We start from the raw sequence: 22,158 nt of genomic DNA, 5'->3' as shown, positions 1-22,158 counted from the left end.
ATCCAATGAACGTTGTCATCAAAAATTGCACAACCGCCAAGAAAAGACATAGTTTTATTCCGTGTTAGAATTTGAACGTCTCGTCATCTAATTAGTTGGTTTGCCGTGCTCCACTGAGCTCACATTTCGTTTATCAAATCCTTAAATAACTGTGAACTGATTGAACTAGCAATTTCATCAATTGTCGATTTCGACAAAGTCCTGTTATTATTGTGGTAACACAATCTTATATTCACCTGGTACTACATAATACAAATATACCAAGTATACAAAGGAACATTCAATCATTCTCTTTGCAGTTCTAATGCCATTCAAAATCCATGCACAAATCATTACGAAATGTTCTTAATTCATTTCGAATCGGTTTACTGCAGACGAACAAAGTTTACAATTTCTTGATAAGAGAATGATGTGAGAATGAAATGTGCAATACGATTAATACGTTGTGCGAGTGTTTTAGCTTCTGTTTTGCATCTGCAACAAATATTATTCGTTCTCATTTTGCAATAATTTGCGGAAACTTGACCCATATCGATAACATTTTTATAGTTGTATTCCAATTATGTGACGCGCACAGTTTGCATGAGACATAAGATGATCGCATTACGATTTCAGATGCATTGTTGAATCACTGCTGATACAATGATAATGATCGACGCGCTCGAATACTCATTAAGCTTTCATACACTTACATTTATGGATATTTCCATAGGAGACTTTATTATTCTTTCTGAAATTTCGTTTTATTCCTCTTTTCCTTCGAGACTTCATAATAACTCAGTTAAAATTTCAAACGTCATCTTTTGTTAAGACCTAATCTCGATATGCATCATGCATGCGTACGAACGGAGGAGACTAAGTATGAACGAGATGTACGACGAATTGATGTAGGTGATGAAATAATTGTATTGAAATTAAAAAGCGGATTTTTTCCAATATTGACAAAAATTGTAAGTTTCTGTTTCTTCAAGAGATCAGTAATTAGCAGTCTCTTGAAACTCTCGATGTTACTTGACTGCTTGACGAAGACTCATTTTATAACCATTTTATGTGCGCTCGAATAATCTAAAGCCAAGTAACATTTTTCGATTGAATTTTGTATCGCTACGGTGTTGGTATGTTTACATAAAATATGTGGCGGCACGCGCGAAAAAGATTTGCAATAATTATTATACTATTGATCTTATTTTGTCGCTGCATGTTGTGCCGCTCCATTCACACGAAGAATGTGTCATTTCTTACCACAGTCGCAACATCGTGTCATGCTTCATTAGTTTTACGATCACAACAGATGGGCCGGTTTAATTTATACTAATCCTCAACAATCGTAAAATCGTGAAGGGATATTGCTCTTTGTAACTCTTGTACGATTCCAAGCGTTTCGGCCACTAAATAAAAACGAACAATTTCCACCCGAGCTCAGTTGAGTGCCTGGCATCCAACTTAGACGTTGTCACATTAAAGTGTACTCTTTTAAGCAAACATTAGTTTAGGAAGAAGAAAAATCGTTCTTTCATTCAGTTTCCAAACCTTTGCTCCAACCGATTTTAGTTCAATTTTTTTGGATTATTACCAAATGAAAGTAGTTCACATTTCGAACTCTTCATTTTTCATCATTATTTATCATTTATTAATTTTTAATTTATTATCTTAACTATATCTAACGATCTAATTCCTATTTTTGTTGAATATTTTTGGTTTTGTTTTTGTTGATTATCTGGACATCTAGTTTAGTTGTGCATATCATTGATTGCAAGTCTAAGACTGTTACTGATAAATTAAAATTATAATTTTGCTCTTGACTGTTTGAATTTGCTTTTGAGAAATTTGATGATTAATTGAGATATTGCTATTAGTTTAAAAAAAAAATTGTCATTGAATTTTTGTTTGAAAAGTCACTGGTTTTCATGCGAAGTACAATACCATGTACAAACTCTTTTCCGAACTAATTTGCCACAATTGTAGAACTGTCGGCCATTCGGGTAGACATTAAATTCAATAAATAATAAAGAAATCAATCGATAAAAATAATTTGTGGAGTGAAAAAAAAAACTGGTGTCAATGTGTAAAATCGAACAGAACTATGTCCTCAATAGAGAGAATCTCTTTAGGATTAGGTGAACAGGTGTGATTTGCTGGCGAAGAAACTTTCTTTTTCTGTTCAAATTAAAAAAAGAAAAATCATCTGAATGAATAAGGAGTTATTCGAAAGTACTTTTTAATACATACTTAACAGCATAGACATATGAACTTGACACGTCTGCACTAATCGAAAAACGATTAGCAACGACCTTAAACACTTGTTAAACAAACATTTTTGTGTACAGTTTATTTCCGTAGTTTACACTGTTCAATTCGTGAGTATATTTTAACAACTTCATACATTTGAAGTGATATGAATAGATGTGACAAAAAGCGATTTATTTTCCTAAAAAGACACGATTGAAAACGCAATTTTCTCATGTCATACAATACGTTCATTAATTTTAGTAGGATTTTTCCTGTTTTTTTCTTTTGATGTTAATTTTATGATTTTTTTTTGTCGAAATTCAGCGCAAATTAAATACCCTGGCGAAAAATATGAAACCCGAGCAGAAAACAATGGAACAAAACCTGGAATTTGATATAACGAAAATTACGGATGTCAACCAATTTTGCCTGGGACAGATTTTTATGTATTTGAATTTAGAAGACCTGCTTAGTGTGGCAGATGCAAACAAATATCTTAAACGTGCAACTTACACAATATTCATGCAAAAATACGCCGGAAAATCGGTCAAAATTGATGTAGGAAATTTGGTTAGTCGCCCTTTGTTTAGACCCAGTCCGGGTATGCGTCATATATGCATACGACCGGAGGAGACTAAATATGGACCAGTTTACGACGAATTATCAGATGTAGGTGAAGAAATAAATATTTTGAAATTAAAAACCATATTTCAAATGCTACGTTGCTTCGGTCCAATCATAAAAAAGTTGCATTTTATGTACGGTTTCGATTGGTTTGGAGATGGTTATAAAACTCATCATCGTATTATGGAGTACGTGAGTGAATTCTGTGCCGAATCTTTAACCAAGATGATAACTGAAGCAAGGGCAATAAATCAATATAAAAAAACATTTTCAAATGTTGAAGAACTTATAATTAGTGAAAAGTGTAACGAAACGATATGTTTGAACTCAATTTATCCGAAATTACGTATTTTGCGGATTGGGCCAATGCCATATTTTGGTTTGCTTATAGCGGATACTTTTCCATATTTGCAAGAATTGGACCTTACTTTAGCAAATGTGGTTGCAATGACGTATGATAGCTACAAATCTGCTGTTGCCACTGCATTGCGTTTGAATCCACATTTGAAAAGTTTGAGTATCAAACTAAATGATTTTGTATTTCTACGAGAGATCAGTGATAATTTACAGTCTCTCGAATCTCTTGATGTTTCATTAAATCTGGCCGAAGGCTCATTTTATAATAATGAGTACTCAGATAATGAAGAGAAAATTTATTTTCGAAATGTGACATTTTTCCGAATGAATTGCATGACATCTGTTAGGCATACTACTATACCAAGTATACCCATTTTATTCGAACAATTAAAGGTGTTCACATTGGAAGGACATGGTGAATACGAACTTCATCACGATCAATGCGATTATGATGATCCGTCAATTATGATGTTTTTCAATACGAACCGAACAATTGAGAAATTGACACTGAAACGTAAAATTCTTGGCACATTAACGGACCCAACGATGTTGCACGAAGCATTACCAGCCTTAAGCGAGTTAACTTGCGCCAATAGCTGGTTCGATATTGATTATGTGTATGATCAATTTGAAAATACATTCACATTTTTGGAAAGATTAAATTTCTATGGTTTTTCTGGTCGTCCAACCGATCGTCGTTCATTGATCGATCAAGTTAGAGGAATTTGCTCTGAAAAATGCCAAGTGAGCAATCCTTATGGACGCTTTATCAAATTGGAACGTATTGAAGATTGATTTTGTCGATTACAAATATTTTTTCACTGTTTATTCATATTTTTATTGACTCATTCCATTTCACAGCTGCTTAATTCATAATTGATTTGAGTAGTACGATAAATACGAGACATTCAAACCCTTTCGGACGTTTTTCGTACAAAAGGATTGCTCTTTTTGATTAATGAACATTATTATCTTACTGATTATTGTTAGCAAAATGAATATTAAAACCTGCATTGTATTTTAAGAATTTTACTAATAAAATTTAATTTTTTCAACCCAAAACATTTCTTTTTTTCATTTAATCGACAAAGAAAAACGTAACAACATGATGGCACTAAGCAGGAATCAAGCGAATGCTGTGTGTGTGAGAGAGAGAATTTAAATTCAAAAAGTGCTCTCCATGCGTGTGGTTACTCTCTTGCACCAGATGTCGTTGATGACGGCCAACTTCACGATTGTTTGTTCGACACTTGTCAAATTGTATTGAAACACTCAGCACAAATTTTGCTGAGAACTCTCGCATTCAAACTGTTTTGGTTGGTGACAATTTGTTGTGAAATTGTGCCTCCGAACACAGATGTGTGAATTTAAACGAAAATTGTTTGATAAAACTCACAAATATTGAGTGAATTTTTGTGTAAAAACCACAAAAAGTGGTATTTTAAGTGATCTACTGCGAAAAAAAGCGGATAAGCATTCGATAGCCATGGGTTCAATCATGGAATCATCTCCGAATGAGCAAATGAGACCATTCAAATTATAAGTATCTCCAATTAATTGACGTCTAGTCGTATTCGAGTACGTGTGAATTAACAAAATTGTGTTGCATTCTTTACAGTTCACCAAATTGTTAGCTTGACTGGAATCAGTTTTGAGCAGAAAAGCATTATCGTAAGTAAAACATTAGTAGTAAAGTTGCCTTCAAAGATAGTTCATTTGTTGTTTATTGTTCTAGGGTTTTGTTGAGTTAACCATCATTCCAACGAAGAACAAGCTGAAAGCAATCCATTTGAATGCAAAACAATGCCGTGTTTATCGGGTAGTTTTTAACGATGACATCGAAGTTCCGTACGAATATTTCGATCCATTCTTGAACATTTGTCAAGATGATACCGAAACGTAAGTCAAAAACCGAGCAATTGAAGTAATGAATCAATGAATGTTCCTTTTTGTTTTGGAAAAACAGTCGGGCGCTGGATGATTTTTCAAAGTATCACTTGGAAGCGGCTAAAAGTGTTGATCCAGATCATTGTGCGGGTGAATTGGTGCTTCTTATACCACCAGAAGCTAGTGAAGCTGTGGCCGATGGCAAAGAGTTGCGTATTGGCATTGAGTTTTCATTAGAAAATCCAGATGGAGGCATGCATTTTGTGACCGTTGAAAATGATGATCCGACCGCAGTCAATTCATCACATTTGTACACCTATGCACCGGAAAATTCAAGTAGATTATGGTTCCCGTGCATAGACAGCTACGCTGAGCCATGCACATGGAAACTTGAATTCACTGTGGATGATAATTTGACGGCAGTTTCATGTGGTGAACTAACTGATGTGGTCATGACACCAGATATGCGACGAAAAACATATCATTACACCATTAATGTACCGGTCTGTGCGCCAAATATAGCATTGGCCGTTGGTCCATTCGAAATTTATGTCGATCCACACATGCATGAAGTGACTCACTTTTGCCTACCGCAATTGTTGCCACTGTTAAAGAATACCGTGCGCTATATGCACGAAGCATTTGAATTTTACGAAGAAATCCTCTCAACACGATACCCATTCACATGCTACAAGCAAGTGTTTGTCGATGAAATCGGTTCGAACGTTCGGGCTTATTCAACGATGAGCATTTTATCGACGCATTTACTTCATTCAATCGCTATCATTGATCAAACATACGAAACACGAAAAACTCTGTCCATTGCGATTGCCGAGCAATTTTTCGGATGTTTCATCACGATGCATCACTGGTCAGACACTTGGTTGGCCAAAGGTATAGCCGAATACATGTGCGGATTGTATTCGAAAAAGTGTTTCGGTAACAATGAATACCGCGAATGGATTCAAGAGGAACTGGCCGAAGTGGTGAAATACGAAGAACAATACGGTGGAATCATTCTGGATCCATCCGTTCCACCGGCTCCATTGCCGGTGTCAACCAACGCGCCTACAAGTATCACAAAACAACCAGACGAACACTATTTTCCCATTAAAAATATGCACACAATGTCACCCAAGTACATTGAGGCGATGCGCAAGAAAGCCCACATTGTTATTCGCATGTTGGAGCATCGAATCGGTCAACAGCTCCTCATTCAAGTGTTTAACAAGCAATTGGCATTGGCCACTAATGCAGCCGGCCAATCATCTGCCAGCGGTCTTTGGCATCACCTACTCATTTCCACGAATATTTTCATTAAAGCCATTTTTACCGTCACCGGCAAAGATATGTCGGTGTTCATGGACCAATGGGTACGCACTGGTGGACACGCCAAATTCTTATTGACTTCGGTTTTCAATGCGAAGAGGAATACAATCGAATTGGAAATTCGACAAGACTGTGTTAATCAAAAAGGTGTGAGGAAATACGTTGGACCACTTTTGATTCAATTGCAAGAATTGGACGGCACATTCAAGCACACATTACAAATCGAAAATACGGTGGTTAAGGCCGATATCACGTGCCATTCGAAAAGCAGAAGGAACAAAAAGAAGAAAATTCCATTGTGTACCGGAGAAGAAGTCGATATGGACTTATCGCCAATGGGGTATGTTCAAAGGAGGGAAAATGTTGCATTATCTTCTTCTTTCAATAAATTTCTTCACATCTCTTTTATTATTATTCATTCTGTGAACTGACGTTGTTTTTTTTTGGAATAATTTCAGTGATTCTCCCGTGCTATGGATTCGACTCGATCCGGAAATGATCATTTTGCGTTCGGTTGTAATAGAACAGCCGGATTTTCAATGGCAATTCCAATTGCGGCACGAGCGTGATGTAACGGCTCAGTTTGCGGCCATCGCTGCATTGAAAAAATATCCAACCGCTGCTACTCGACTAGCACTCACCGATACTATTGAGAACAACAATTGCTTTTACAAAGTCAGATGCAAAGCGGCCCATTGCTTGAAAGATGTAGATTATTTTTTTCTAGTTTATTCACATTTTTTCTTTCGCTTTTATGGTTTTGTTAGTTTTGGGTTAACATTCATTGAGTTTTTACCTATTATTAGGTGTACACTGTACAGTCTACTAAGATCCGCATTTAAAATAATCGCATGCCCATTTTTCAGGTTGCAAATGCAATGGTAACGAGTTGGACGGGACCACCGGCGATGCAGCAAATATTCCGAAAATTTTTTGGTTCATTCAGTGCACAGCACATTATTAAACAAAATAATTTCGCAAATTTTCAATTGTATCACCTGCAAAAGACTATTCCAGTGGCGATGGCTGGACTGAGGACGGCTCATGGCATTTGTCCACTCGATGTGATGCGTTTTCTATTAGATCTCTTCAAGTATAATGACAACACACGAAATCACTACTCGGATAACTATTATCGAGCTGCATTAATCGATGCACTGGGAGAGTCAATCACACCAGTTGTATCGATGATCGAACAAGGATCCACAATCACTGCGGAAAGTTTATCTACCGATGCAAAGTATGAATTCAAACTGAATAATCGATCATTAAGATAATTTTCTTATCGTTTCCACGATTATTTTCATTATATTTTCGAAAGTAGTCCGTTTTTATTTTAAGCTCATTCATTACTTGTGTAATTTCAGGCTCGTTCTTGAAGAAGTGACACGGCTGCTGAACTTGGAAAAACATTTGCCATCGTACAAATACTGTGTTACAGTTTCCTGTTTGAAAGTTATTCGAAAATTGCAAAAATGCGGGCATTTACCATCAACACCGAAATTGTATCGATCGTATGCTGCGTATGGCCAGTACATTGATGTACGCGTAGCAGCCATGGAATGTCTGGTGGATTTTGTAAAGGTCGATGGCGAATATGATGATTTAAAGCACTTATTGGATCTTCTCAGCCACGATCCCGATCTAATGGCCAAACACAAATTGGCTCGATTGCTAATTGACAATCCACCATTTACAAAGCCCAACCGAAATAAGAAACTCGTCGAACAAATTTGGCGTAATATGAAGTACGTTTACATTTTGGAAAAATTCTTTTTTTAAATATCAATTAATTTTAAATTATGATTTCATTGTAAACCGCATTTAGCCTACTGATTAGCAATGAGATTCAAATTACCTTTGCATCCAAATTTGAAAAAAAAGATTTTTTTGCTTTAAATTTAACCTTGCAGTACTGTTACATCAAATAATGCGCAAATGAGGTGCAACTTCGTGGATTTATACTATTCCATGTTTGGATCAAAGACTCCAAATTGCCTGGCTAAAAATGAAATGCCATTATCGATGGGTCTTCCAAGGATTCCGAAAATTCCAAAAATAACCGATGTCAGGCGTTCGGCCAGTCCATTTGAGAATACCATAGTTACTCAACCGCCGGTAGTCGATGAACCAGTCGCAGTCGAAGATGGAGAAATTGAACCGGTCAATGGATCAGCCGAAGAAAAAGAAGAACCAGCTGATGATATCGTTGTAAAGGCAATTTATCGAAAAGAATGACCATTTTTATTCGAAATTATTTTTAAAATTCACTTGTAAACGTGTTACAGACCGAAAAGAGGGATGCAACTGAAATGGATGCGGACAATCGACAGCCGGATGCGAAGAGAGTTAAAACTGAATTCTGTTCCGATAATTCAGTGTCGTTGCCAGGGATTTTGCCGGGTAGCTCCGGTCCAGTTGGTTTTGAGCCGGGCATGTTCAAAAATGATGATGAAAGCAGCAGTCACAGCCGAAGTAAATCGAAAGATAAAGAGAAAGCAAGCGATGGAACATCTAAGGTAAACCATTCACACACATTTCCCTTTGCACGCATTCCATTTTATTTCCTGTTCATCCCATTTAAAATGCAATTGATTTCCCAAAATTCGAATATTTGCAGAAGAAAAAGAAGAAGGACAAGAAGAAGCATAAACATAAGCACAAGCATAAGCACAAGACAGAGACCAAGGATAAGGAGAAAAAGGAGAAAGAAAAGAAAGACCCGAATATATCACGACTTTTAGTCAAAGAAGAAACACCCGAAACGCTTAGCTCAGCCGAAACCTCTAGCAATAGTAACCAAACGTTTCAAGATTTAACTTCGACAATGTAAAATTAACTTCAGCAATTTTGTTTAACTCATCGAAACAATACAAACAGAATAATTGTAAAATATATGTTGTTTGCGTCAATTGAACAGAACATTTTGTTAGCGTATTAAATCAATTAAGAAACATTTTAAATAAATTATATTTGGAATAATAAAAAATTACAACAGCAAACAATGTGTGCTTTTTTTTGTTCCCATTTCAATTAGAAATTGAGAACAAGTGATTCTGATCATCAGTAAAAAAAAAGTGAGCGCAGCATAATAAATATTTTTACAAATTAATCCTATTTAATTCTCCTTCCATTTCGTGATTCTCACATCTCATCACTGATGCTTGAATAATCCGAGGTAAAATGTGTGATCTTACGTTGATTATTGCTACTGCTTTTAAAATAAAACAAATTTAATACAAAGCCATCATTGTTGATGTACTCTGCTTGTTCCATTGAATTTATACTGCAAATTGAAGACGAACAAATGTACAAAATTAAATTTAGTTTACATTTAATATAGCGACAGAAAGGAAGAAAAAGAAAACGAGCTAACCTTCTGCTACATTTTTCTTTCTGATAAGTGAACACACCTTTTCCCACTCTTTAACTGGAACACCAAGTTTATTTTGTGTACGATTTTTCAGGAGACTAAACGGTTCGGCAAATCAACCTGGACATAATGACAATGACCTAGTATATATTCCTTAATCGATGAAACAACTGAGAAATTCGTCAATACGCATAGAATCTTTGGGTAGAAGAAATAGAACGAGATCGATTTCAATTATTCGTCGGTTCAAAAACGTCGAAAAATTCTCCGATTGGGGGACACCTTTTATTCCGTTGGAATTATTTGAGTTTGATTATCTTGGGAAATTGACATTAGGAAGCCCATATAATATTATAATAATAAAACATAATATTGAAAGAAATGTCGTATTTTTTTCTAATTTCATTTTATTTCTCAAGATTTTCTTTGTTTTATAATTTTTTTGTATGTGTTGCATGAAGTCTGAACACTGCAACACGATTTTCGGGTGTAGTTTTTTTTTAAATAATTTCATTTCTGTTGTTGTTATATTATTAATAATTAATTACGGGTAGACGAAAGATTGGTTTTGCATAGAAAATATGTCGGCTGTTATGAAGAAGAGAAAAAAAAATAATTTCAAGAAAATGTTAGGAAAACTCAACAAATTGGTCAAATTGCAATAACAATTATTCACTGATCCATAAATTAAACTCTCTGATTTTATAGCCGTGCAGTAATAATTACATTCATATTTTCTTTTTAGTTGTTCCATTCTTTATTTTTATTCATAATTTCTCTTTCGGGGGGGTGTTCAATGCGGTTGCGAAGGTAGGTTTCGGGGTAGGGCATGCACTCTATCGTTATTTTATTGTTCTATTTTCAATTTATAAAAAAATGTACGTTGAATTTTCCATAGAAAAAGAATATCTCGTGTTCATTTCATAGATTTATTATCAGTACACATAAGTAGGAACAGCAAAACAATTCGAATAGTGTGTGTGTGTGTGTGTGTGTGTGTGTGTGTATGTGTTGTTGTTGTGTCTGTGTGTTTGATTTCAGAGAGCGCTGTTCCGTAAATTTTTTTACGAGAGCTTCTTAGCCTTTTGATAGAGTGTATCGACCACTTTGCCCATATTTGTTATCGTTTCCAAAGCACGTTCGTATGTTTTATCGACGGCAGTCTCTTCGAATACGATTAACACGCCTTCGCCTTGATCTAAAATGCCGCTAAATTTTTTGTCTAAAATCATCTGTGACAACTTCTTCTCTACTTGCAAAACGGGCAGTTTAATTGAATTGGCAATATGTGAAACCTGAACGAAGGTAAAACCAAAGAAAATGTTATTAGATGTGGATTCGGTTTCATTTATGCTATTCAGTCATGAGTGTTTTGTTAATAGCGGGAGGAGGAGAGAGGGAGAAGAGGACGATGAATACATTTTGATCACTTACTTGCACTCGTGAGAAGGGTTCGATAATACGGCATAAATTTTGTTCCAACATTGTGTCATAAAGGGTTCCCAAGTGAGCCTTCACAATGACATCCTCTTCCAATTCTTTTGTGTATTCTTTGAGGGCTACTTGAAAATCGGCCAATGATCGTTTGTGTGATGCCTGGGCCACGGCTTTCATCGCATCGATGTCCCGACCGGAGTAGGTGATTGCCAATTTACCGCTAACAATTTGATTGACATCATCGGCCAAACCGAGCATAATTTTGCACAGCAACATGTACTTCAACGCGGTCAATGCCCGGGTCGCTTCAACGCTATCATATCCTTCGAACGCTTCGTAGAAGTATGAATAAGCCGTTTTGAAATCGCGTTCATCAGCTGCATGCAAAATGCCTGACTGCAAATCGAGAGCGGCTTGCATCTTTGGAGCGCAATAAATACCGTTGGCTGTTGTTCGAGCAGAGGTCAACGCAGCACGAGCCTAAATCGAAACAGCACAAAAAATTGCATTTTTCAATCAATATTTTTCCATAAATTCATTCAATTCGCGCATTTTTATACATTTTAATTCAATCATGTTGATGATCATTTTCCCGTAATCGTGTTGCTTTCATTTAAATTCACATTCGTGATAACAAATTAAATTCGTCGTAACAAAGGAAGTACGATGCCCAAATAAATCCATAAAATCAGAATGCGAAGAACAAAAAAACACAACAAAATAAAAACAACGAGCAACCAGTTTTTTTTTCCGCATATAGAATAACAAAGACGATTCGTCATTGCGCTAGAAACGTTTGTGTTAAGGTTGACGTCACACGCACAATAATATACGAAAACCTTTGTTTCTAACCTCACAAAGCGCCCCGAAGCCATAGCTTCTCATTATTTCTCTGTGCTGTATCGTCGACACAAATATACAAAACTGGTTACACTGTTTTTCATTGTGAATTTGTATTTTGAGCCCTGAAAAAAGCACGGAAAAAAGGAAAAATCGAAAAAACTTACCTTTGGCAAATTGCTCAATGCATGATATGTTTTGCTTTCTAACAGTTGCACCTCGACCAAAAGCATTTTGTCGTCCAATTTCTTGAGCTCTTTCAACAAGGCCGAACCGAGTTGCAGTGCTTCTGTGTACAAACCAGTATCGAAATACAATGCAATCAAACGGGCTTCAAGCGATTGACGCAAAAATGTGCGCTTCTCCTGTTTGGCCCATTCAATGCATTCCTTGCACAATTGCACTTCGATGCCAGTGCTGGCCTCCAAATCCAGGAAAAAATCAACCAATGAACGCACCAATTTCGCTGCCTTTGCCTTGCTGATCAAAGACAAAAATGGACGTGTCACTTTGATTAGATCGGCTAATTCTTTTGCTTTGCCCTCTTGTTTGTAAAGTTCGCCCAATTGCAAGATGCCTTGCTCTTTGATACGAATGAGCTCCTCATCATTTTCGGCCACTTCTTGTTCGCGTACGATTTTATTGAGCAGAGAAATGCCCTCTTCACGATTCACCGACGTCAATGCCTGGGCACGTTCGAATAAAATCGCACCAGCCATGGTTTATGATGGTTTTTAGTTGAAATCTGGTTTCGTTTTCGTGTTTTTTTGCTTTGTTTTCAATTGGTTTTTATCAAAATATCTATGATCTCTATGAATTTATCGGAGTATAAACTATTATTTGTCGGCAACGAATGGTACAAAAAGGAATAACTTGTGATCTAGATTCGCACAAATAATTTCGACTTTAAATCGCTTAGAGTGATATTGCATCAAACTGTCACGACAGTGCGAAACGCTAGTCATCGTTCGCAGGGCTGACAACATGACAACCACAAATCACGCTAATTTTGTACTAGATCAACTTCTCATTTGAACGTACGTTGTTCACTACTGCAATAGCGAGCCCACAACGGACAAAAATGATTTCCTTTTCTCTTCGTTTTCTTTTTCCAGTAAAATGGGCAATTATCCTGGTTATTTTTGAAAAATCAACGAGATATAAACGAACAATTGGTTAAAATCATATTGGAATTTTTTTTTCGGTCGCCGCATGTACCATGACGCTATGAAATGGCCGTTCGAATTTCACTCCGAAATATTGTTTACATGGTAACACTGTTACCGAAATCTGTAATTCTGAAATGTCGAGTGACGTTTCACATATTTATTATTATTGGCCCAATTCGACATTAGTACAGTTCCTAATCACAAAAAAATCGCTATTGTGTGTAGGGAACCGTAGGCGAATACAGTAGGCAAAATGAAAATTCAATTGATATTTTTATCGTTTATAGTTTTGAGTTGTATACAATGGTTACCAGCGGATGGGCAACGAAAAACCGGCTCGGTAAGTTTTAATTCATGCTGTGATTAATCGCGGAAAATGTACGAAAAGCCGCTCACAATTCCATTTCGTACACACTATGTGTGATGTGGTGCTGGAACGTCAAGTATTTTATGTGACACGTCATGTTCCCAATTATGTTTGTTTAGATAATGTTCCATCGATTGAACATGTTTAACGGTTTGATTTCTCTTCTTTTTTCCATTTTTTTAGCCGCAAACACTCGGCGAACGAGTTCAACTGCTCACGGATATGAATGCCAAACGACCTGTGCTGAAATTTAATTTGCAAAAATTCCGCGATTTTGTGAGAGCCACACCGAGAAACTATTCTGTTGTGATAATGTTTACAGCTTTAGCACCGGCCCGACAATGCGCTATCTGCCGACACGCCCACGATGAATACACAATCTTAGCCAATTCGTTCCGATATTCACAGGCTTATTCCAACAATTTATTCTTTGCCATGGTCGATTTCGATGAAGGTTCCGACGTATTCCAGATGCTTCGATTGAACACCGCACCAGTTTTCATGCATTTCCCCGCCAAAGGCAAACCAAAAGGTAGTGAAAATGTTCGCCGTCAATTCATTCAGTCGAGAGATATGGACGAATTTTAATATTCGAAATAGTAGAAATAGTCGGATTCGACTAAAAAAATGTAGAACTCAGACGATGTTCTCTCTTCTTTTAGCTATGGTTCAGAATTTTCTTGTTAGAATCAGAATCATCACATTCAGAATATGTGACTGAAGTATTTTTTACATCTTAATCATCCAAATAGTCGATTCTACTGAAAGAGCATGTAAAAAATTCTTTCGTCAAAATCTTATCTCACCGAGTGAGTTACTCAACTGATTATCATGGATTTTTTCGTCCCTGTTTTACATAGCCGCTGATACCATGGACATTCAACGTGCTGGCTACATGGCTGAATCACTTGCAAAATGGATTCAAGAACGTACCGATGTTCAAATCCGTGTATTCCGACCACCAAACTACTCCGGTACCATTGCTATTCTCATGCTTGCCTCATTGGTTGGCGGTTTCTTGTACATGCGACGCAACAACTTGGAGTTTTTGTTCAACAAGCGAATGTGGGGCGTTTTGGCGCTTACCTTTTGCTTTGCTATGATCTCAGGTCAAATGTGGAACCATATCCGTGGTCCACCGCTCATGCACAGAGGCGCCAACGGTGGCATCGCCTACATTCATGGATCATCACAAGCGCAATTGGTCATTGAAACATACATCATCATGTTCTTGAGTTAGTATCATGCGAACAATCTAATTGATTTACCTCCAACTCACATAAATACTCATTGCCATGTGTTTTCTTTCTTTGCCTCCGCAATAGATGCCATGATTGTTCTGGGTATGATTCTCCTCACCGAAGCTGGTCAGCAAACCGATCAACGAAAGGGTCGCTTCATGGCGATTATTGGATTGGTTTTAGTTGCAATATTCTTCTCCGTAATCCTTTCGGTATTCCGTTCCAAAGCTCAAGGCTATCCATATAGGTAAAGAAAATTGTTGATCAATTAAATTCAATTATTCGAAAGATTAGTCGATTGAATTTTGAAAATTACATTTAAATTCATTGCGATATCTCATTCACTTCTTTTCTTTCTCTTTATTCTCCCACAGTTTTTTGTTTAAATAAACGGGTTCACATATTAAATGTCTATGTTCGAAGCAGGAACTATTTTTTTTTGCCGTGGTTTTTGTGATTGTGAAAGACAAACAAATAAAGATGAAAATAAAATTTTAGATAAAATAAAATAAAAATGCGAGCAAAAAATATTTAAAAATACAAAACCGAGGAAATCGATAGTCGATTGCAATTTAGTTCCGGGCGTTAAGAACAACGCGTTCACCGTTTGAATGTGTGTGCATGTGCGCAATGTGTGTGTGTGTGTGTTTTTTTTTCTTTGAACATAATTTACGTAATTGTTATTTAATTTAATTTCAACACACAATAAAAACAATGAAAAATAAAATCAAGACGAAGAAGAGAGAAAAAAATCGAAAACCATAACTTACACGTCTTTTTATTACCATTGACCTGGTGTCGAATTACGAATTCGACTGTCGATGAGTCGTTATTTATTTATTTATTTTTTCTTATTCGTTTCTAGTAGATCACGTGATTCAAGCAGAAAAATTGATGATCGGATTCGAAAACGCTACGTATATAAATTACTTATATATTGATATTTGTTTCGCAGCGATTAATTGATCGGCATCATCGGTCTCTCGGTAGCTATGGTTGAATTTGATTGACGCGCTCTTGTATGTTGTGAAAACAATGATTATTTTCCATGTATTCAATAATGAAAATGGCGGCTTCGCACCAAGATTAACAACAGTTGGCTGTTTACAACGATTTGCATTCAATGACTTTGAAAATGAAGTTTCCTTTTCGATTACATAATGAATAACCCCAATGTGGAAAGCAACGGATTGAGCGAGCAGAGTATGCAACTGGAAAGCAATAAAATCAAGACACAGCAGCCATTTACAGGATTGAGAAATTTTCACTTTATTCATTTCGAACAAATACATGGGAGGATACAAAGTGACAAAGAATTACAAACACTTTAAACTAACGTTACGTTACATTGGGTAAATGCATTACAATGGTGTGCACGTTTATGAATGAGAGTAAAACATTACGATTTTGCATGTTTCCATTTTGTTTTTGTTTTCTTAATTTTTTTTGTTAAATTGTTGATTTTCGTTCCGTTAAGTTCTCTATCGGTTTTGGTTGTTGTTGTATTTTTTTTTTCAGCTTAAACTCATTTCATTTTCCATCAAAAATCCTCCAATTTGAACATTGCATCGAAAAGTGAATGTTTGTGTTATGGTTCCAAGTCTGAGATCAGAAGCATTAGAAATGATCGAAAGAGGGTGTAAAATCTCTTTGAAATAGAACTCAACATGATATCGATGTTCTTGATTTGCACATTGTCTTGGTTATTAGAGGGCTTGATGGAATAATACTATTTCAATGCTATAATTTTCCCTCTCTTTTTTTTCTTCGTTTCCTTCTCTTTCTCTTCGTTATCTTTTCTGCTTGTGTTTTTCTTTCTAAACTGTATATAATCTGGATTGTGACGATGCTTTTCTTTACATGGAATTCACATCTACGTAAGACATCAATTTATGGCTAAGTTTATGAAGTTTTATTTTGGCTTTGTTTAAAACCTCACATTTTTCTGTCCATTTTTGTGTGTATTAGATTTTTTTTCATTGTTTCTCGTTTTTTGTAATTTTTTTTTACTGTTTCATGTGTTTGTGTTGTTTAAATCTTATTTCATTAAAACTGATCAAGAGTTGTTTCGTTGAAAGCAAATCCCTACGTGTAATATTCAAACATCTAATTATTTCTGTTAATGCTGTGTGTGTGTGTGTTTGTTTTTTTTCCTCATTTGTCTAGAGTATTTTTTTCTCTTGTTTTGTGTTTGTGTTGAAATGCGTTTTTGTTTTCCAGAAAAGAAAAAAAAATACATACAATTTATTTACGATTTCAAAACAACTTAATTTTATTTCATTAAAAAATGAGAGTGAAAGAAAATTAAAAATCTACTGAAAAGAAAAGAAATTGTATTTTTTTTTTGTTTATTCCTGAAAAATGAATGAAATCTTCCTTAATTTGAACTTTTACGAGAAAAAAATGAAAGAAAAAAAGACAATTAATTATAGAGAAACGAAAAAAAAAATCCTGAATTATTCAAACATGCAGACAAAATCAGTTACGTTCAAAATTTAGAACAGAATGAAACCATATTGAATAGTTCATGCGATTTTCCTTAAGTGATTCTTATGTTTTTTTCTTTTCATTTCATTTCATTTGTATTGTTTGTTTGTTCATTTTGTATTTTTTTGTGTGTGTGATTTTTCTTTCATTTTTTTTTTTATATTTTATTTTTTACTCAAAACACAATTCAAGTCATTTTTTTGTTGTTTTTGTTTGTTTTTGTTTTGTTTTGTTTTGTTATCGCTTCGAATGATGGATGTTTCGCTGATCTGAAGTCTTCTTCAAGTAATTAATCTAATCACTTTCATCTTCTTCTTCGTCATCCTCTGAGTCAGCTTGCTTCTTGCTCTTCTTGGTTGGGGCCTTTCGTGTTTGCTTGGAGCCACGCTTCTTGCCAGACTCTTTGCCACCGCCATTTGCTTCGTACTCTTTGACTAATTTGGTGTATTTGTCTTTGGCTTCGACGGCTTTTTGCTCCCATTTCTACAGAAAACACAGGGGAAAATAATTCAAGAGAGAGAAAAAATGCCGTTAGCAATGCAATCGCTTCAAATGTGTTGAATTATTGTATGTATCTTTTCATTGTTATTTTATAACTTTGACATGTGTGTTTTTAATAGGTTAGGCTCAAAATGGCGCTTTCATTTCATAATCAACTTTAATTTTTTTTTTGTTTTCTTCAAATAAAATATTCACAATGTGTACTTACGCTCTTATCCTTCAATGCGCGCCACAATTCACCACCTCGCTTGGCAACCTCTGTGACTTTGATGCCTGGATTTTCACGTTTGATTGATTCGCGGTTATCGTTCAACCACAACATGTATGCGGAAAGAGGACGCTTTGGTTTTTCTGCCATCTTTACTTTTTTTCAGTTGATTTCACACGTTAAGAATCTGTAAATAAAATTTGGAGAAAAAAAACCACAAATTTCATGAGTTTACTGTTGAAAATGCCATGCGATATTTAGAATGGACGCTTCGAAAATTAAAAACGGATTTACGACAACAACAACAACTACTACTACAGCATGAAAGATAAAAAAAACGTTGTTGTAGAGTCGACACACTGTTAGCCATATTTTTGTGAGTCTTATGGCGCGCGACTCAAGCCAAACGGATATTTTTATTTTTTTTTCACTCTCTGTTCACTTTGTTGGCTTGTATTGCTACGAGTCGCACATTTTTTTTAAACAACACCGCTTACAAAAGCCTACTTTTTTCCACCCCATTATTATTGATCTATGGCAATTTGAAAAAAAAAATCCAAAGAGAGAGACTCACAACGGCTTTATCCGATTTCAAATTATCGGAGGCTAAATGTATTTAATATTCTCTCTCACGCGCTCTCAACGAAGCGAAGTTGAATAAAAAATGTCGACCGACACCACGGAAAAATGAACAGAAAAAAATGCGTATATATATCGAAATCACATTTAATGCAAATCAAATGGTAACCGACCAAAAAAGAGAAGCAACACTGAATTATTTTGCACGCATCAACGCTAACCGTTTTCTCTCAGTCTCTCATGCTCATTATCAAAGCGTCGCTGTACGTTACAAAGTTCGTTAAAATGCGCTCTGTGTGTGTTTGCCGCGCGCGTTGTGTGAACGAACACACAGCAATGGAGTATGTTCTGAAAATGGCTGTATACTGGATTTCGTTATTTTACGGTGTTTGTGAGAGAGAGAGGGAGAGATTGAAGCCGAAATGAGAATGGAGAAGGAAAAATGAGCCAAAATTATCGATTAAAGCCGAAAATTTAAAATTATAATTCTCAAAAAATGCAACAACAAGCTAACTTGAAACGCTGCATTAACGCATCATATCTTCCTCTCTCTATCTATCTCTTTCTCTCTTTTAACGAACAAAAAATCCAACGACTCTCGCGTCGATGCAATATAAACTGTAATCGCTTCCATTTCGTATTCGTATTTAAAAAATCAAACGACAAAAATTGTGGTGGAAACGGTTTGCAAGATAGCGCGAGAAGTATGAAGAAATAAAATTGAATCGAATGAAAAAAAAACACGCGCGCATACACACAGAACGTTATTTACCAAAAAGGATAAGAAGACAGGAATTGAAGGTAAAACGCGAACGGAAAAAATTGAAAGAAAAAACACAAAAAATTCGAAAATGAAGGAAAAAACTGAAAACGAGAAATGAGCGCGATGGATAAAAATCGAAGCGAAGCGAAGCGGAGCGCAGAAAATAGCGCCGATTTACTGATGAAAAGACGGGATTCACACGAACAAACTGCAAATGTTCGGTGAAAATTCTAAATATTCACTTACTTAGTCACCAAGTAGCGTCGGTTATATTTTATTTTGCACGGATAGAGCACACACAGCAAAACAATCACTTTCAATGTACGAAGAGAAAATGACTTGGAAAGTAAACGAGCTGGCTTTGGTTGGTCGTTGTTGTTGTCGTTGAGATATAGAACACACACTATATGTACCTATATTGCTGTTGCTGCAAAATATGTATATATGACGCCTTTTGGAAATGCAGAACGCAGAACACCGAACCGAAGTAACGAACTGATACAAATGGAATAATGCTCAGTTTGGTGTGTACAGTTCACACATAAGCTATGTTTGGCGTAATGTGATGTGCACAACGTATCGCGTTGTTCGTGTTGCTTTGTGCCCTTTTCCGAAACGCTCCTGCTCCTGCTGCATACAATGAAAGTAAAACCGAAACGGCAGAGGAACAAGAGGGAAGGAGAGCGCGCGCGGTGCGACGGACGACGACAACGACGACAAAAGCAACGGCAGCAACGGCAGCAACGGCAACGAACAGTGCAGAGTAGAGCAAAGCGTTCGTGAGTGTTTCGACTGAAATGGGAAGCCACGCAGCCTATCTCTCTGTGTACACAGTACAACAGCACCACAGCGCTACAGCAATACAGCAAAGTAAAACCGAGTACAGCACACACACAGTATGGTGTGGCTGTGAGTCTTTTACATTTTGCCTTTTGTCATTTCCCATTCGGCTGTGAGTTGCTTGTTGGGCAATGGGCTTTAGGTATTGAGTGCTGAATATAGAGTATGGCTGTACGACTGACGCGTACGCTGTTTTTCGGTGTTCAGTAGAAAATGTTCAGTGTGTGTGGTTCGCTCTCTACACGCATCTACGGCAAATATATGCGCGATAAACAACTCTCTGCTGGTTGTGTGAGCCGAACAACTGAACAACCGAACAAACGAACCAACGAGCCAACGAATCAACGAATGGGCGAACAGGCGAACAAACGCTCAAAATGATATTGTTTGCAATGATGATGAACTGAATATTGTGTGTGTGTGTGTGTGTGTGTGTGTGTATATGCAGCCAAGGCAATGGCAACGGCAAAGCGAGGCAACGGCAATGACGAAAGCAAAGAGCTTCGTTCGAATTGAGTGTGCCTCGATGTAAATGGATTGAAATGTGAATATGAAAACGAAAATGAAAAGGTACCAACCATTATCTGAATACATGGGTAAATGTGAAGCGACGCGCTCGTATAAAAATGCTTCGAGTGCTGGCTCATATTGCTGAATGCTCTCACCAACGAAAATTACGAACGAACGAATGTACGAAGACTGTTTCGAGAGTACAAGCTGTTCGAGACGATCCATTGAATATTATATGGGCAACTCAATACCAACATACACCAGAGTTCTCTATACACGCCAAATATATACTCGTGTGTATGCGTACACTTCGTTTTTATACGTTTGGTATGTGATGCGTCTCTCTTAGCAAGTCTCCATACCGAACGAACAAACCGAGTGCTTTTCTCTCTTGTATGGACTGACTGACTTGTATTGAATGTTTGGGAAAAAAATTCTATATGGCGACATAGCTCTTTGCCACTTCGTTCAAACGAAATTTGTTTGAAGAATTTTTTGGCGCGAAAATGAGTAAGATTATTAAAATTATTCGACGCGTCGAAAAGTAATTATGCAGTTTTGTAGGGAAAATTAAAAGAAAATTTTTACAAAAAACGGCTTCGCGCTGCGACCAAGCGTTGCCAAGATATTTGATTTTTAATTTTTTCGTCGAACATTTTGTTCAAGTGATGCTTCATACAAGCCATTTTCTTTGTCGATTTTATGACGACATCAAATGCGAAATACCCGAAAAATTTCAGAAAAATCGATAAAATCAAGCGAATGCTATCGGGACTTTCGTCAATTGATTTGAATTACGCCAATTTTTTGAAAATCAATACGAATTTTCCAAGAGACACGCTCTTGTCATCGAATATTTATTTTGGTTGTACGGGCAAAGTTTCATAGAATGTTAATATGGCGCATACAAAATATAAGCGAACAGAACCCACGCCAATAGTGGTTTGGAAAAATCGAAATATTTTACGTAAATCCGATCTAATTTTTTGGTTTGTTTCGAAAAAAAGGTCCTCAAATGATGTAAAAATAATTTGTAGAAATGGAAAAATTACTTACCAGAAGAAATACACAGTGAATTTTCACAAAGAAAAAACCAATTAAAATTGCTTGATTACAACAGAAAACGGTAAGCACGACTATTCGTTCAAGAACTACAAGATCGAACTGAACACGTAGAAACGTACACTGTGCTTGTAATACGAAGCAACGACGAACGAACGGAACGCATTTGCCAATAACAACGCTTAGTATTGCAGCATCAAAACAATAAAATTTTTAAAGCCGGTCTCAGTGTGCGAATGAAACGCAACGATATCCGGCATGGGGCGAAACGAGACCACCGTATGTTTCACACCACACAGTATTGACGCTGTTCAGCCATACGACTGCAAAACTGTTGAGAGAATTCAAAATGTAC

At 36.4% G+C, this 22,158-nt stretch overlaps 5 protein-coding genes across 8 annotated transcripts; 3 read left to right on the top strand and 2 right to left on the bottom strand.

Moving 5' to 3' along the window:
* The first annotated feature begins 1,331 nt into the window (after window positions 1–1,331).
* LOC129578821 (uncharacterized) lies at window positions 1,332–4,288 on the top strand. The gene is made up of 2 exons (XM_055467983.1): window positions 1,332–2,357; window positions 2,554–4,288. The coding sequence occupies exon 2, from the start codon at window positions 2,581–2,583 to the stop codon at window positions 4,003–4,005; it is 1,425 nt and encodes a 474-aa protein (XP_055323958.1). The 5' UTR covers window positions 1,332–2,357; window positions 2,554–2,580; the 3' UTR covers window positions 4,006–4,288.
* Window positions 4,289–4,511: 223 nt separating this feature from the next.
* LOC129578782 (transcription initiation factor TFIID subunit 2) lies at window positions 4,512–9,428 on the top strand. Its single transcript, XM_055467883.1, has 10 exons — window positions 4,512–4,750; window positions 4,828–4,881; window positions 4,946–5,109; window positions 5,177–6,766; window positions 6,885–7,134; window positions 7,293–7,666; window positions 7,794–8,174; window positions 8,340–8,643; window positions 8,715–8,945; window positions 9,047–9,428. The coding sequence occupies exons 1-10, from the start codon at window positions 4,697–4,699 to the stop codon at window positions 9,257–9,259; spliced, it is 3,615 nt and encodes a 1,204-aa protein (XP_055323858.1). The 5' UTR covers window positions 4,512–4,696; the 3' UTR covers window positions 9,260–9,428.
* Window positions 9,429–10,578: 1,150 nt separating this feature from the next.
* LOC129578807 (26S proteasome non-ATPase regulatory subunit 11) lies at window positions 10,579–13,066 on the bottom strand. The gene is made up of 3 exons (XM_055467943.1): window positions 12,244–13,066; window positions 11,234–11,716; window positions 10,579–11,094 (listed from the first exon to the last, which is right to left on the bottom strand). The coding sequence occupies exons 1-3, from the start codon at window positions 12,793–12,795 to the stop codon at window positions 10,864–10,866; spliced, it is 1,266 nt and encodes a 421-aa protein (XP_055323918.1). The 5' UTR covers window positions 12,796–13,066; the 3' UTR covers window positions 10,579–10,863.
* A 322-nt stretch (window positions 13,067–13,388) lies between these two features.
* On the top strand, window positions 13,389–15,618 carry LOC129578816 (tumor suppressor candidate 3). The gene is made up of 5 exons (XM_055467977.1): window positions 13,389–13,585; window positions 13,796–14,144; window positions 14,473–14,847; window positions 14,938–15,100; window positions 15,228–15,618. Exons 1-5 carry the CDS (start codon window positions 13,499–13,501, stop codon window positions 15,241–15,243), a joined length of 990 nt encoding a protein of 329 aa, XP_055323952.1. The 5' UTR covers window positions 13,389–13,498; the 3' UTR covers window positions 15,244–15,618.
* A 479-nt stretch (window positions 15,619–16,097) lies between these two features.
* On the bottom strand, window positions 16,098–21,957 carry LOC129578835 (mobility group protein 1A-like). 4 transcript variants are annotated; one of them, XM_055468017.1, is made up of 3 exons: window positions 21,798–21,957; window positions 18,050–18,236; window positions 16,098–17,823 (listed from the first exon to the last, which is right to left on the bottom strand). In XM_055468017.1, the coding sequence occupies exons 2-3, from the start codon at window positions 18,197–18,199 to the stop codon at window positions 17,635–17,637; spliced, it is 339 nt and encodes a 112-aa protein (XP_055323992.1). In that variant the 5' UTR covers window positions 18,200–18,236; window positions 21,798–21,957; the 3' UTR covers window positions 16,098–17,634. The 4 variants fall into 4 exon arrangements, with proteins under 4 accessions (XP_055323992.1, XP_055323993.1, XP_055323994.1 ...); XM_055468018.1 differs by lacking the exon at window positions 21,798–21,957 and adding an exon at window positions 19,638–19,945; XM_055468019.1 differs by lacking the exon at window positions 21,798–21,957 and adding an exon at window positions 18,624–18,961.
* Between the last annotated feature and the right edge of the window lie 201 nt (window positions 21,958–22,158).

This window comes from Sitodiplosis mosellana, unplaced genomic scaffold (genome assembly GCF_009176505.1).
Source record: "Sitodiplosis mosellana isolate CC-2019 unplaced genomic scaffold, AAFC_SMos_1.0 Smas_scaffold_6226, whole genome shotgun sequence".
Taxonomy (NCBI): domain Eukaryota; kingdom Metazoa; phylum Arthropoda; class Insecta; order Diptera; family Cecidomyiidae; genus Sitodiplosis; species Sitodiplosis mosellana.
This window is presented reverse-complemented; position numbering and strand designations above follow the sequence as displayed.

Bases quoted from the DNA above. Each gene is read 5' to 3' on its own strand.
- LOC129578782 (XM_055467883.1), top strand. From the start codon at position 4,697: ATGGGTTCAATCATGGAATCATCTCCGAATGAGCAAATGAGACCATTC. The intron at 8,175-8,339 runs GTACGTTTACAT...TTAACCTTGCAG, and splicing joins CAAATTTGGCGTAATATGAA to TACTGTTACATCAAATAATG. The intron at 8,946-9,046 runs GTAAACCATTCA...GAATATTTGCAG, and splicing joins CAAGCGATGGAACATCTAAG to AAGAAAAAGAAGAAGGACAA.
- LOC129578835 (XM_055468017.1), bottom strand. From the start codon at position 18,199: ATGGCAGAAAAACCAAAGCGTCCTCTTTCCGCATACATGTTGTGGTTG. The intron at 17,824-18,049 runs GTAAGTACACAT...TGTTTTCTGTAG, and splicing joins GCGCATTGAAGGATAAGAGC to AAATGGGAGCAAAAAGCCGT.
- LOC129578816 (XM_055467977.1), top strand. From the start codon at position 13,499: ATGAAAATTCAATTGATATTTTTATCGTTTATAGTTTTGAGTTGTATA. The intron at 13,586-13,795 runs GTAAGTTTTAAT...CCATTTTTTTAG, and splicing joins GGCAACGAAAAACCGGCTCG to CCGCAAACACTCGGCGAACG. The intron at 14,145-14,472 runs GTAGTGAAAATG...TGTTTTACATAG, and splicing joins CGCCAAAGGCAAACCAAAAG to CCGCTGATACCATGGACATT.
- LOC129578807 (XM_055467943.1), bottom strand. From the start codon at position 12,795: ATGGCTGGTGCGATTTTATTCGAACGTGCCCAGGCATTGACGTCGGTG. The intron at 11,717-12,243 runs GTAAGTTTTTTC...GTTTCGATTTAG, and splicing joins CATTGAGCAATTTGCCAAAG to GCTCGTGCTGCGTTGACCTC. The intron at 11,095-11,233 runs GTAAGTGATCAA...ACCTTCGTTCAG, and splicing joins AACCCTTCTCACGAGTGCAA to GTTTCACATATTGCCAATTC.
- LOC129578821 (XM_055467983.1), top strand. From the start codon at position 2,581: ATGAAACCCGAGCAGAAAACAATGGAACAAAACCTGGAATTTGATATA.